At 50.9% G+C, this 14,868-nt stretch overlaps 1 protein-coding gene across 4 annotated transcripts in view; it reads left to right on the top strand.

Moving 5' to 3' along the window:
• RAB11FIP4 (RAB11 family interacting protein 4) overlaps window positions 1-14,868 on the top strand; it is a 72,327-nt gene that overhangs the window by 47,360 nt on the left and 10,099 nt on the right. For 3 of the 4 annotated variants that reach the window (XM_032967364.2, XM_076072311.1, XM_076072312.1), the window contains 5 exons: window positions 10,017-10,172; window positions 10,761-10,901; window positions 11,985-12,020; window positions 13,446-13,545; window positions 14,386-14,489. In XM_032967364.2, coding sequence (XP_032823255.2) covers window positions 10,017-10,172; window positions 10,761-10,901; window positions 11,985-12,020; window positions 13,446-13,545; window positions 14,386-14,489 — 537 coding nt within the window. The remainder of the gene's footprint in view (window positions 1-10,016; window positions 10,173-10,760; window positions 10,902-11,984; window positions 12,021-13,445; window positions 13,546-14,385; window positions 14,490-14,868) is intronic. The other variant, XM_032967366.2, reaches the window with a different exon arrangement.

Below are 14,868 nucleotides of genomic sequence, written 5' to 3'. Positions count from 1 at the left end.
GAGGTTGATGAGGGGGGTTGCTTAATATACATGGGCAGTGTTGAGTCTACGGGCAGTGCAGAGTCCTACGGGCAGTGCTGAGTCCTACGGGCAGTGCTGAGTCTACGGGCAGTGCTGAGTCTACGGGCAGTGCTGAGTCTACGGGCAGTGCTGAGTCTACGGGCAGTGCTGAGTCTACGGGCAGTGTTGAGTCTACGGGCAGTGTTGAGTCTACGGGCAGTGTTGAGTCTCTGGGCAGTGTTGAGTCTACGGGCAGTGTTGAGTCTCTGGGCAGTGTTGAGTCTCTGGGCAGTGTTGAGTCTCTGGGCAGTGTTGAGTCTCTGGGCAATGTTGAGTCTCTGGGCAGTGTTGAGTCTCTGGGCAGTGTTGAGTCTACGGGAAGTGCTGAGTCTACGGGCAGTGCTGAGTGTACGGGCAGTGTTGAGTCTACGGGCAGTGCTGAATCTACGGGCAGTGTTGAGTCTACAAGAAGTGTTGAGTCTACGGGAAGTGCTGGGTCTACGGGCAGTGCTGAGTCTCTGGGCAGTGTTGAGTCTATGGGCAGTTCTAGATTTAAAGCTTTCGTGACTGCAAGGATCCATACTCTTTGGTTCTATTCGGTAAAGTCACGTAGGTAAAAATTAAAACAACAAAAATCACGACGTTTCGGCCACAACACAAGCGGCCTTCATCAGGTGAAGGGATCAGGCTGTCTCGAGGACAGCGCTGGAGTGAAACACAGCCACGCTCAGACCGCGACCTTTAAGCTGTGTGCGAGGAAACAAGGTGCCTTGACAAAGGAATTAGCATAAAAATTAGCATTTGATTGGCTGACTTAGCATAGAGGTAGTGTACATGCGGGTGTACATGCCGGTTGGCGCGGGGGGGGGAGGGGGAGTTTACCTATTGATGGTGTGAAAAGGGAATTTAAGAGCTGCGAAAGTTTGGGGTACCACTACTTGAAAAATATACTGTACCATTGAAAATTAGTTTAATGTTTGGTTCGATTTAGAACATCTTTCCAATGGTTGCTTAATTTGAAACCATCTTCTCGGTTGAAATTGTGTCTGTGTTTGTAGATCTGAATTGCCTCGTGAACAAATCTCTAATAAAAACCCGTGGGTTTGCAAAGAACCTTGGTATCGGAGAAAATTATATCGTGATCACCCACAGCGTTGTAACAATGATCAGCTACGGCAGAAGAATTCGTTTTGCCGTGTTTCAAATCTGATTTGTGCTCGCGAATTCGGTCAGAGACATGTCGCTTTGTCTCCCCGATATAGCAATCACCGCAGGTACAACTCAATTTGTAAACCCCGGGGTACTGTAAGTCAGGAATGACATCCTTCACGGATGGGATCAGATCACGAATTTTGTGTACTGTATTGATCCGGACCTGGATCTTGTGTTTGTTTAGAATTTTGGAAATCTTTTTAGTAACGCCTGCTATATATGGTAGTGTGATGGTTTTGACTGGAGTATCAAGTGGTTGTTTCTGTATGGAGGGAGAAACAGCTTGGTGGATGGTACGGTCAGAGTATCCATTCATTTTGAGGGCCAAGTGTACATGTTTTAATTCACTGGTCAGGTGGTATTGGTCCGAAATGCAATGAGCCCTATGGTATAAAGTTTTGATGAGAGAATTATTTTGGGCTGGGTGGTGGTGGGAATCAGGTTTCAAGTAGGAATCTGTGTGGGTGGGTTTCCTGTAGACAGAATGCCCCAATGAGCCATCAGGTCTCCTCTCAAACAGAACATCTAAGAATGATAGCTTGCCATCTTTCTCCACTTCCATGGTGAATTTGATGGCGGGATGTCTGGAATTGATGTGGTGTAGGAAAAGGTTCAGAGCTGGGAGGCCATGTGGCCAAATGACAAAAGTGTCATCCACATATCTCTTCCACAGGGAAGGTCTGAGGGTGGAAGTCTGGATGGCGTCTGATTCAAATTTCTCCATGAAAATATTGGCTATAACTGGTTACAAGGGGGATCCCATGGGGGTACCCTTATTTTGTTTGTAGAAGGAGCCATTCCAAGTAAAGTTGGTATTGTTGAGGCAGTGCCTAACCAGTGCAGGTGTATCGGGGTCTAGTCCATGTTGGACCAAATTTTCAATTATTTCAATGGTATCAGGTACTGGGACCTTGGTGAACAAAGCTGACAAGGATATCGTCAGGGGACAGTACAACGTCTTTGACCATAGAGACCAATTGGGCTGAGTTAAGTACTGCTGAGGCGGTCTTGCCAGTGAAAGGCAGCAAGGTATTTGACAGAAAACGGGCTAGTCTATAGGTAGGGGAGTTGATCGTGGATACGATGGGTCGTAGTTGGGTGCCTTCTTTATGAATCTTGGGAAGACCATAGAATCTAGGGGGTCTTGCAGCAGAAGTTTTTAGGGAGGGACGTTTAGTTGGGTCGATTAGGGAGGTCGAACTTGTGATGATCTTGTTGGTTTTTATCGCTAGGCTATTGGTAGGGTCATTTTTAATTTTTGAGTAACTTCCATCGTTGAGCAGATTCTGGATTTTGTTGTTGTATGAATCTGTATCCATAATTACAGTAGCGTTGCCTTTATCGGCTGAGAGGATGACTATATCACTTCTGTTTTTTAATGGGCAGTGCTGAGTCTACGGGCAGTGTTGAATCTACGGGCAGTGTTGAGTCTCTCAGCAGTGTTGAGTCTACGGGCAGTGCTGAGTCTGCGGGCAGTGCTGAGTCTCTGGGCAGTGTTGAGTCTATGGGCAGTGCTGAGTCTATGGGCAGTGTTGAGTCTATGGGCAGTGCTGAGTCTATGGGCAGTTTTGCTCAATGTATGGGAGAAGTTGATTCCAGTAGAGGTGTGCAGGGAGGGGGAAGGATCGTAAACAAAATTGAGCACTAGGAGAGGAGAGACACATATTATTTGGGTCGTTTGGTAAAGCCACGTAGATAGAAAAATATAAAAAATATATAAATATCACGATGTTTTGATCGCAACACATGCAATCGTCATCAGGTGAAAAAATATAGTGGGAGAGTTGTTGAGGCAGGAAAATATATAGCGGGATAGCTGCTGAGGCAGGATGTTATATCGGTGTGAGATGGGTGTAGCCCAAGGGTAAGTGGGCGGGGCTAGATATGGAATTTGCATGTCAATGTAAGATCGGGAGCTGCTGAAGCAGGATGTTATATAGGTTTGAGATGGGTGTAGCCCAAGGGTAAGTGGGCGGGGCTAGAGATGGGTGTAGCCCAAGGGTAAGTGGGCGGGGCTAGAGATGGGTGTAGCCCAAGGGTAAGTGGGCGGGGCTAGAGATGGGTGTAACCCAAGGGTAAGTGGGCGGGGCTAGAGATGGGTGTAGCCCAAGGGCAAGTGGGCGGGGCTAGAGATGGGTGTAGCCCAAGGGCAAGTGGGCGGGGCTAGAGATGGAATTTGCGTGTAAATGTAAGATCGGAGAGCTGATATACCTCCACGACTATGACGCTGTGGAGGTGGCAATTGTATTTTGAGAGATTAGCATGTCAATCTGTTCATGTAAGATAAGCATTCTCAATGCAAGAAAACCGGGCGCAACCGAAGCTGTGGAGGTGGCCATTGCATTGTGAGAGAATAGCATGTCAATGTAAGACATCCATCGCAACGGTAGCTGTGTTAGTGAGACATTTAGCCTGTTAAAAAACGAGAGCCACCGCCACATCGAGGGAAAGGAGCAGCGGTGGCTGTGTTAGTGAGACATTTAGCCTGTTAATGTAAAGACTTTTAACCTGGTAATGTAACTCAGAGAGTCGGAAATAACTGCTAACATCTGCAGGTAGGATGGAAACATCACCGCCAGTTATGACTTAAACTGGTTAATCTCGGTAGAAATTGTGTCTGTGTTTATTTATTTGGATAGCTTCATGAACGAATCTTTGTTGATAGCCAGTGGTTTTGTAGAGTACCTTCGGCTTGGAAAAATCAATTTTGTGTGTGCCCACAGCGTTAAAACAATGATCAGCCACGGCCAAGGTATTGGTCCTACCGTATTCCAGATCTGCCTTATGTTCACGAACATGGTCCGAGACATGTCGCTTAGTTTCCCCAATGTAACTTCTGCCGCAGACACAGCTTGGTTTGTAGACACCGGGGTATTGCATGTCAGGGATCACATCCTTCATAGATGGGATCAGATCACACATTTTATATACTGTGTTGAATCGAACCTGGATCTTGTGTTTTGCTCATGATTTTGGAAATCTTTTTGGTAACGCCTGCTATGTATGGCAAGGTGATGGTTTTGATTGGGTCCTCAGATGGTTCTTTCCCAACGGTTGGGGTGATCGCTTTCTGGACTGTGTAGTCCGAATATCCATTCATCTTGAGGGCTTCATTTACATGCTCAAGTTCACTGGCTAGGTGGTGATGGTCAGAAATACGAGCTCTATGGTGTAGAGTTTTGATGAGGGAATGATTCTGGGTTGGATGGTGGTGGGAGTCGGTTTTAGGTCGGCATCCGTATCGGTGGCTTTCCTGTAGAAGTGTCCCATTGAGCCATCTGGTTTCTTTTCGAATAAAACATCCACGAATGGTAACTTGCCATCCTTTTCCACCTGCATGGTGAATTTGATGGCTGGGTGTATGGAATTGATGTGGTTGAAGAATTGGCCCAGCGCTGGTAGGCCATGTGGCCAGATGACGAACGTGTCATCTAAGTATCTCTCCCACAAGGAAGGACGTAGGGTGGATGCCTGGATGGCATGTCTCAAATTTTTCCATGAAAACATTGGCTACAACTGGAGATAAGGGAGAATCCATTGGGGTACCTTCAACTTGTTTGTAGAAAGTTCCATTCCAGGTGAAGTACGTGTTGGTGAGGCAGTGTCTCACCAGGGCCGGTACATCAGTATTCTGTCCTTGTTGGACCAAATCTTCAATGATTGCAATGGTGTCAGGCACAAGAACTTTGGTAAACAAAGATACTACATCGAAACTGACAAGCAAATTGCCAGGAGGTAGTGAGATGTCCTTAATTAAAGATACCAAGTGAGCTGAGTTAAGTACAGCTGAGGTGGTCTTACCAGTGGATGGTTATAAGGTCTCAGATATAAATCGGGCCACTTTGTAGGTGGGTGGGTGAGTCAATAGTGGAGATGATAGGATGGAGTGGTGTACCTTCTTTATGGATTTTTGGTAAGCCATAAAAACTGGGTGGTCTAGCAGCAGAGGGTTTTAGAGAAAGCCGCTTGTTTGGTTCGATTAAATATGTCGAATCAGTGATTATATTATTGGTTTTCGTAACCAGGTGGTTGGTAGGATTTCTATTGATTTTGGTATAGCTGCCATCATTAAATAGGTCATGAATTTTGTTATTATAAGTGATTTTGTCCATAACGACAATGGCATTGCCCTTGTCAGCTGAGAGGATGACTGTCATCTCTCTTATTTAGTTGAGAAAGCTCAAAGCGCTCATCCTTGCTGATGTTGCTAATAGGTGTCTTAGCGTTTTTGAGGATTGCAGCGATTTCTCATCTTGCCACGTCTGCAGGAATGTCCCAAACTCTTAAGGGCTAAGTCGACCTGGGCAATGATATCATCAACAGGGAGACGATTGGGAACGGAGAGGGCGAGAGGAGGGGACATGGAAGGAGATGAAAGAGACAAGATTATGTGGGGCAATGCCATGGAGAGACTTAAAGACGAGAGTCCGGTATTTTAAAAGATAGCGGTGTAGTGAACGGGAAGCCAGTGGAGTTGAAGAACGAGGAGTGGCGAAGTGTGATAATTAAAGGGGAGATTGGAAATAACTAGTGCAGACGTATTTGGAAATTGATGGAGGGCAGTGGGGGCAGGGAGACCAGGAAGAAGATAATTACAGTGGTCTAGACCGGGTTAAGATCAGCGAACGAACTAGGAATTTTAGAGCAGAAATGTAACGGATGAAAGTGGCAGATGCGAGTCGTAGCGGAGCTGTGAGGGGAGAATCAAAGGTGACACCAAGATTGAGGGCAGAGGAAAGAGGAGAGGGGGAGAGAGAGGAGGGAAGGAGATGGTTCAGATGGGAGGAGAAGAGCAAGGGGCTGGAAAGAAACTGATTGATGTTTTGGAAGGATGAGAAAATGAGAGTGATACACGGTCCAGGACTGGATCGCAGCCAGACAGGAAGGGGATATGAGGGCAACGGTCCAGGGGTAAATGAAGGAAAGGATAATAATATTTGGGTATCATCAGTCAAGAAATTCTGAGGAATGCAGAAAAAGGAGATGATAGATTCAAGAGGCACAATATCAAAGAGAGAAAAGAAAGGGCCCCAGAACCGAACCGTGCGGAACACCGACCCTAAGAGGGGAGGGAGGGGATACGGAGTGACTGAAGGAGACTGAGGATGTGCGAGAAGTAAGGTGAGTCTTGAGCCAGGATAGGGGGGGTTGCCAGAGATGCCGAGGTCAGAAAGAAGAGTGGGGTGATCAACAGCGTCAAAGGCAGAGGAAAGGTCAGGAAAATTCAGATTGATTCTTGCATCGCGGCGCTGGGAGAGGAGGGTGTCTGCTTGGGGAGGCCTTCATCCAGCAGTAGATTGACCACGGCCTATTAATTGTTTGTAAAATGCTGCACGCACGCCGTGCAGAGCAAGAGGCAATCATCCATACGGCACGACCTGTACATGTTTCTACCTCTAGCCCCGATGTGTTGGATTTCCCAGTGCCACTAAACCCTCAAGCTTGAACTGGAGAGCTGTTGACCCACGTCAGGTGTTCATAGTGATTTCAAAATCAACGTCAATAAGCTGAAGTCAATTTTGCCATACGATGTCAGCAGACATTATTCTGAATCTGGCCAAGGTGGCGAGATGTTAACTACCTCGCCTGGAATGCAGGAGGTCCTGGATTTGATCCCAATTCTGACGCCTGTATTTGTGGAGTTTGTGGTGTCTCTCACCCCGTGGTCGTGTGGATTTTTGTCATTAAATCCGGCAGCCACTCGACACAGCCAATGAGTAAGGTTTGTCACGTCAAAAAAACGTACAATGAGTTACCACTTCAGCACAACGGTGTGTTGGAGACTAAACTTACAACGCATACAACTCAACTACCGTGAGGTTTCACTGGTGATTACAACAACCAGCTTCATCAGGCGATTTTGCTAGAGTTGGCGAATTGTACGATGGCTTCTTTAAACAGAGTGACCGAGCAGTCTCTTAACAGCATTCTCACCTCTCAGTTTAACACAGGAGGCTTTTGCGACCAATATTTTTCATAATAAATGTTTATTATGAATTCTCACCTCTGTCTGTCACTGGACGGACTGTCTACTTAAACTTCGGGAACGCGTGCATTTTAACTCCTGTTCCGAGACGTCTGCAAATTACAGGGTGGGTGTCTTGTTCACTGCTGAATCTCAGAATGTGCGAGTAGTTAGTGTTAATGTTATTTTAGAGAAGCATAGTGCCGCTGTTTGTACTCACCGCAGATAACTTTAGAGACACGACTGCAACTTTATGACAGCTGGCACCAAACTGTGCCACATGCCCTCCAGCATCGCCTTGTACTTCCAATTCCGTTCCGACTTACATCATCGGAACGGAATGATATGTCATCGGAACAGAATCTATGATGTATGTCTACGTACACATAAGTCATCGGAATGGGATCTGAAGAAAAACTGATGACGTACACGTCGCACACGTCCATACGTCATCGGAATGGGAAAGGGTTAATCCTGTCCGTGAGCAGGGTAGCGTTTTTGGAAGGACGTTTACATTGTATGTCCTTCCTATCCCATTTGCTGCAAAGAATGTATATTTTAATAAATCTCATTTCACCAAATTAAGTTCAAGATTCAGGTTTATTTGATATAACCGGGTGAGAACTCAAGAGACCAGGATTGTCTTATTTGCATGATCAACCTGGGGCATTCGTCTGCCAGTATGGGGAGAAGATGATTGCTCTGTAGAATCCCAATTTTGGTCATTTGGCAAATGTATTTACCCTGACAGCCGGCACACAATGTCCTTCTCTTGCAGATGATGTCGGGGGATCTTTAACATCCACCGTGAAGCGGATGGCACGTTGTGCCATCACGGCATGAGACGTTGCGATAATTACCAGGGCAGCCATTGAATTCTAACCGTGAGCCTCTGCATGAAGCAGCGAATGCATTACCGCTGATTCCACGTCTTCGCTGTTGCGACGTTACCGCTCTTAATAGCAAAATAATAATAGCAAAGTGAATTGGAATGGCGATGTGTGTTTTACATGCGGTACTTACCACGGTATCCCGAGCTAATGACCCACTCGTGTAGGACGCAAATGTCTCAAATTCCGTGGCATCGCCGTGGTGACCGATGAGGGCCCGGGCGCGATCTCGCCGCCGGTGTGAAACGGATTGAGCGTGGCGCCCTCGCACAGAGAAGCGGGTGGGGGGGGGGCTGTTCTCGGTCCCCCCCCCACCCAAGCAAACAACGCGGTCAGTCTCATTAAGAACATTGTAAATCCGCGAGTACGCGGTCCGCCGGATATTAACCCCGTCGTGTTAATTCATGGAAGAGGACTAATATGAAGAGGCTTGCTAATGTACAATTTGGGAAGTCCAGTCCTTTTCGGTCGCTTGGCTGTCAAATGTTGGTCTTGCTCTGCGCGTGCGAGTGTGGTGGATATTAGACTGTCACGGTTGCCGCGTGTAATTTCGCATTTTGCGCATCCCCTCGTGCCAGACCATCGTGTGCAAATTGTCATAATTTTGTGCTCTCGCCGTAGCGTTAGGGGGGTTTCATTCTCCAGCCCCGTTGCGCTCGCCACTTAATTTCGGTGCTGCCGACTGCCAGCAGCGTTAATGAATTTGCTCGTCGTTTTTAGAAAATTCTCAATGTGAGGTAGAGAAGCGCGTCATAATAAGACGGTGGGATCTTGAGGACACAGGCTGCCCATCATCCGTTCCCCACTTACCACCGGCCAGCAGATTTGGACGATTTATTCAGGAGTCTGAGCAGGGTCACGTCATGAGTTGGGTCCAAAATAAATATTAGAAATTGCATCGCAGCGATCTCCTGGTTTGCCTCCAACCCCTTCCACCAAAAACTGCACGATGCTCTTTTATTTATTTTCAGGATGAAAAAAAAATCCCCTAAAAGCCACGCGGTAATAATCTTACGTCGAAGGGATTATTACCGATGAATAGATAGCACGCGCACGACTGCACTGAGCCATGGTTTCGCATGGAAATGAAACGAACGGTGACGGTCACTCCGCGGTGGACACACGAGGCGAACCGCGAGAGGCCGTGATGGCGAGTCGGGAATTTTTACACGCTCTCGCCTCGGTGCTTGCTCTCCAATGTCGACCCCCTGGTTCCGGATCTCCCTTCCCCTACCCGTCCGTGCTGTTGACTCCCCGCCCCTGTTATAATTCTAGGCTCAAGCCTTCCGCTCCTCCTGCCTATGACTGACGGTGTTTTTCTGTCCATGTATGTATGGTCAACTTCTTTCGCGCCATGCGTAGCCAACCACGTTAATCAGAGGTGCGGGGGAAGGACAATAAACGAAACACGCGAAACCATTCTAAAGAATTTCTTTTCAATCTATGAAATGAACACGCTGACTGTTTCTGTACGGTGTCTGAAGATGCAGTCACATTGAGTTGCTACGTACATTCGAATTGAATTATGTTGACACTCTATTGACCATCCTAAGCCAGTGGGGAGGTTCACTCTTTCCTCTAGCAGGGGTCACTGGAAGGGCTCTCTTCCTGTGACCTTTATTTCCACACTGGGGGGGGGGGACATTCCCACGATGCCTGACTGCAGAATACACATTTGGCCAAATTATGTGTGAAGTCATTTGTGAATGGACCGAACCAATCAACTCGCCACACTCGAGGAGTCAGTTTCAGGCTCTCAGTGGTGCTGGCTCGGCGTCGATGAACCCTGAGCCACTCAGCCACCACTGCATGACAGTTACACTGGCGCGGTACGGTGCTGAGCTGTGCTGAGTGGTACCGAGCGGTGCCGAGTGGTGTTGAGCGGTACCTAGCGGTACCTAGTTGCACCGAGCAGTAGCGAGCGGTGCGGTGTTCCCCGGCGTGAGCAGCACCCCCCAGCGCTCAGTGTCCCACGCGGGGCCCAGCGAGGAGGAGCACTTTGAGGACTACGGCGAAGGCGACGAGAGCGACTTCGTGTCCGAGCCACACAGCGAGCGCCAGGGCGGCGCCTTCCTGGATGCGCCTGCCGGCTCCGTGCCCACCAGGTACCCCCGCGTCACTCCCCCCGTGTCACCCCCCCCACCACCCCGCGTCATCCCACCGCGTCACCCCCCTGCATCACCCCCCCGTGGCCGCGATCCGCAGGGCCTCCGGTGCGAGGCTTCGCCCCTGCGCACTCTTCGCTGTTGTCTAGATCAAGCGCCGATCTGCTAATCGAGCGACCGCGTGTGGATTCTTCGTGATTGTGGATCAATCCACGCTGCCATGGTGATTTTTCTCTGCCGCGGCTTCCTCTGCTCTCCCCTGCTGCTTGTCCCCGTTTCCTGCCTGGCGCCTCCTTGCCTTCCTCCCTGCTCTCACCTCACCTGGCTTCCCGTCACCTCTTCTTATCTCATCCCCTTTTCTCTCCTTCTCTTTTTACATCTCAATCTGCATCTCCATTCCTCTACACGCATCTGCTCGGGTACTCTTGGCCTCTTCCCACATCCGCTATCTCGCTCGCACCCCCGCTCCTCGCCTCTCTCCTCTCCTCAAACTCTCCTCTACCCTCACCCCTGCTCTTCCCTCCTCTCCTCGCCTCTCGCTCTCCTCCGCCGTCCCTCGCCGCCGCTTCCTCCCCGCTCGGGCCTCAGCCCGTCGGAGCGCTCGCAGCGCCGCTGGCTGGGCCTCTTCCCGCCCAGCCCGGGCCTGGCACTCTACTGCAGCCAGTGCAGCCGCCGCGTGGACCTCCTGCGCCAGCTCGACGCGCGCCTACGCCACCTCGAGGCGCACAGGTACCGCCCTCCCCGTGGCCAGTACCCACCTCAGGTCCCACCGGCCCCACCGGCCCCACCGGCCCCACCGGCCCCACCGGCCCCATCGCCTTCCCCTGACCCCACAAGAAGGAGCCACAGTGCGACCCAACAGCAGTGCCCGGCAAAATTATCCTGATCGATCGGTTGGAATAAGCGGCGTTTTTCGTGGATGGCTTAGGCCCCCAGTAAAGGAATGAAATAATGAAGTGGTGTTTTCTGTCTGATTGCTCCTCTCTAAGCCGCTCCAGCCCATGGACACCAGTGCAGGTTCATCGCTTGGCGTGCGCTGGTGGTTTGGGTGGTGCAGTGGGAGGGCGATGGGGAAGTTCGCCCCCCCCCCCGCCGCCTCCTCCCCATAGACGGCGAAGCACTCAGCAGTGATCTCCAGCTGTAACTTTTACAATATTCAATCGGCCAAGTGGAGTTGCGGCTGGAATTTAAAGTGGTCCTGGCTTCTCTACTCGGCACGTTGGGGTCTCGGCGTGAGCGGCACTCCTCCACGGCTCGTTAGCTCCACGCTCGCCACTAATTGGCCGGCCTAGTGCCGTCTCGTGTCCTGCTCCAATTAGACCACCCTTGCCTGGCTGTGGAGATGCTGCAAGTGTTGCTCATCTGTGAGCAAATGTAAAAGAATCAAAACATCTGTAGAGTCTCCTCCTGGGTCCAACGCCACACCCGGCCGCCTTTATCTCCCGAGTGGCGATGTTTTTACTTATAGCATTGGGTACTCAACAAAGAATCCCCGTATAACCGTTAACAGACCTTTGGGGCAAGTGCTGCTCACGAGCACTTATAAAAGCCGGCACGGCACACGAGAGGGTGAGTGGCGGCACGTGTCGGCCTGCGACGGGAGGGATCGTTCCGTGCCGATCGGCCCTGTGTCTGAGCGAGAGCCGCGTCCTGCGTTCGCCTCTTTACTCCGGAGGGGAGGGGGGGGGGCCTTTAACCGTTGTGACATTGGGACCGAAGAGCAGACCAGCGACCGTTGGCTTGCGGTCGGCCCTTGTTCAGCTCCTCCCGGCTGCACCCACTGATTTGCGGTGCCTTTGTTCTCTTTTTCAGCCCCAATCGGAGGATATCTACGAATGCATTTGCCAGGTGAGAGGACTGCTTCTGGGTTTTAGCACGCGAAAGCGCGCGCTTCCGACACAGAAGTTTAGAAGCCGACGAAGTTAAGACGCGGAAGCCGATGAGGTTAAGACGCGGAAGCCGGCGAGGTTAAGACGCGGAAACCGATGAGGTTAAGACGCGGAAACCGATGAGGTTAAGATGCGGAAGCCGACGAGGTTAAGACACGGAAGCAGACGAGGTTAAAACGCGGAAACCGATGAGGTTAAGACGCGGAAGCCGACGAGGTTAAGACGTGTAAGCAGCACTTTGAGAGGAGGCTCACGGACCTCGAACATTGATTGGCCTCAGCTTTCAATCCTCGCATTAATGCTGGATGATTTCAAAACTTGAGTCCTTGCGCTCCACATTTGGGCTAATATTCCCCTTTCAGTGGCACATGGAGTCACACTGCAGGTTGGAATGGCAATGCGTTGTGTACGTTGCTTCATTCCATCGCAGGGGCACACCATTCGCATGGTCAAACCCTGGCGGCTGAGTTCAGCCATCAGGACAAGCTGCAGAGACTCGCACGCAGCTGCTGAGTAAGCGGGTTATCCTTCCCGCTCTTCTGTGTCCAAACTGAATGGGACGATTAGAGAATCGGTGATGATGTTGACCATGATGGTCTGATGGTTATGATGATGTTGTTGATGATACTGACTTTGATGATGATCACAACGATGACGTCAATAATGATGATGGTGATGTTAAAGGAGTGCTGCGGTGGTGAGATCTTATCTCCCTCGCCTGGTACACAGGAGGTCGTGGGTTCGAATCCTACCTTGACACCTGCTGTATATTTGGAGGTTGCATGGCTCTCTCCCCGTGGTCGTGTGGATTTTTCTCCAGGTGCTCCGGGTTTTCCCTCCATATTTAGAATCAACACGCGTTTCGAGTATTTGGCTGCTATACATTTCCACGTGATAAGCCACCTTGTTGAACTATCATTTGTGGTCAGGTCATTTCTGAAAAAGAGCTACATAGCTCAGTGCACCTTATAGTTTATGTTTTTTATACACACGGCACACACACGGCCCCTAACAGCCTCGTTGACCTCCCCCACTGCACTCACCAAAGCGTCTCCACTCCACTTTGTCTCTTCCACTTAGGTGGAGTTGCTCCATTCCGCTTCACCACCCCCCCCCCCCCCCGCGCTTAACTCCACCCAACCCTGTCTGACCGCACGCTGCGCCTTCCCCTGGTTTTTATTTCCTTCAATAAAATACTTCTGGTGACAAAAATAAACTGATATGGCCAATAGAAGCAAATGGGAATCGGAGCAAAGAATGACCAAAGAGAAATGATGGGGGAAAAAGACGACAAATAAAGCGCACTACGTGAGATGTTAATCCGGTGGACAACGTGTGAAGGCGGTGCCGCCGACGATCCCCGACGCTGACGAATCCCCCACAGGCAGCTGCTGAACCACAGCTCGCTGAGCAGCGCGGCGGGCAGCACAGAGGACCTCTACACGGAGAGCCTGGACCTGGGCGGCCCCGACATCGGGGAGAAGGTGAGCGCCACGCACACCCTCGTGACCTCGTGACCTCGTGGCCTCGTGACCTCGCGGCCCTCGCGGCCCTCGCGGCCCAGTGGCCCAGCGGCCCTCACGGCCCAGCTGCCCTCACGGCCTTCACGACGCGACGGCCCCAACGACCCTCATCGGCATTCCTGACCCTGGGTGGCACCAGAATTTTACAAATCGGGGGTGGAGGATGCGTGGGCTAAATGAGGTTGCGGTGGGAGGGGATGGAGGGGGTGGGAGGGGAGTGGGGGGACCGGGTCTCGGGGCTGAGGCGGCACCACAAATGTTAATAGAAGCAGGAATGGAGCGATGTATGCTGCACGGAGGAGCTGCAGTCGATTGGGTACGTGGAAGCTGCACTGAACAGCTCCTGCATCGAACAGCTGCACTGAGGGGATACGTGGAAGCTGCAATGAACACGCAACCGACGAGGCTTTTAATCCTCGCCTCAGAATCAGTTTCATCTCGTACCCACCCCCTTGGCTACAGCATCTCTCCCCCGAGCGATGCTGCCTTGAGCTTAATTCGTATGATACAAACTAGACGCATTGTCTACGTGCGGTTGGCTACATACGGTGTGAAAGACGTTCGATTGCTGGTGGGTCGCTTGAAGTCATCTCCCCGACAGGCTGCCAAACGGGGGTCATGGCACCTCGCCCGTCGCCACCGCCTCGGGGAACGCGATTGCTATAATTGTTCTCATTATGAACATCTTCATCATTGTCATCATCACTCATCATGTTCACCGCCGTCGTCGGCACTGCCCAGTCACGCCTGCTCCTCCTCGTCGTGGTTGTCGATGATGACACCCCGCGTGCCGTGTGCCAGGTGAGCATGCTGGAGAAGAAGGTGCTGGAGCTGGAGAATGACACGGTGGCCAACTGCGACCTGCAGAGCAAGCTCAAGCAGGAGAACCTGCACCTAGTGCACAGGTGCGCGCCGCGCCGTGCACGCACGCACGCACTCACTGACTCACGCACTCATGCACTCACGTACTCACTCACGCACTCTCATGCACTCATTCACACACTCATTCATGCACGCACGTACTCACTCACACACTCACGCACTCTCTCACGCACTCTCTCACGCACTCACCGACTCACGCACTCACGTACTCACTCACGCACTCACACACTCACTCACACACTCACGCACTCTCTCACGCACTCTCTCACACACTCACCGACTCATGCACTCACGCACTCACGCACTCACTCACGCACTCACTCACGCACTCTCTCACGCACTCTCTCACGCACTCTCTCACACACTCACCGACTCATGCACTCACGTACTCACTCACGCACT

The sequence above is a fragment of the Petromyzon marinus genome, chromosome 37, assembly GCF_048934315.1.
Source record: "Petromyzon marinus isolate PM22_M1 ecotype Great Lakes invasive population chromosome 37, UKy_Petmar_22M1.pri1.0, whole genome shotgun sequence".
In the NCBI taxonomy this organism is placed as follows: domain Eukaryota; kingdom Metazoa; phylum Chordata; class Hyperoartia; order Petromyzontiformes; family Petromyzontidae; genus Petromyzon; species Petromyzon marinus.
Note: the sequence above shows the minus strand (reverse complement) of the source record. Positions and strands in the feature narration are given on the sequence as shown.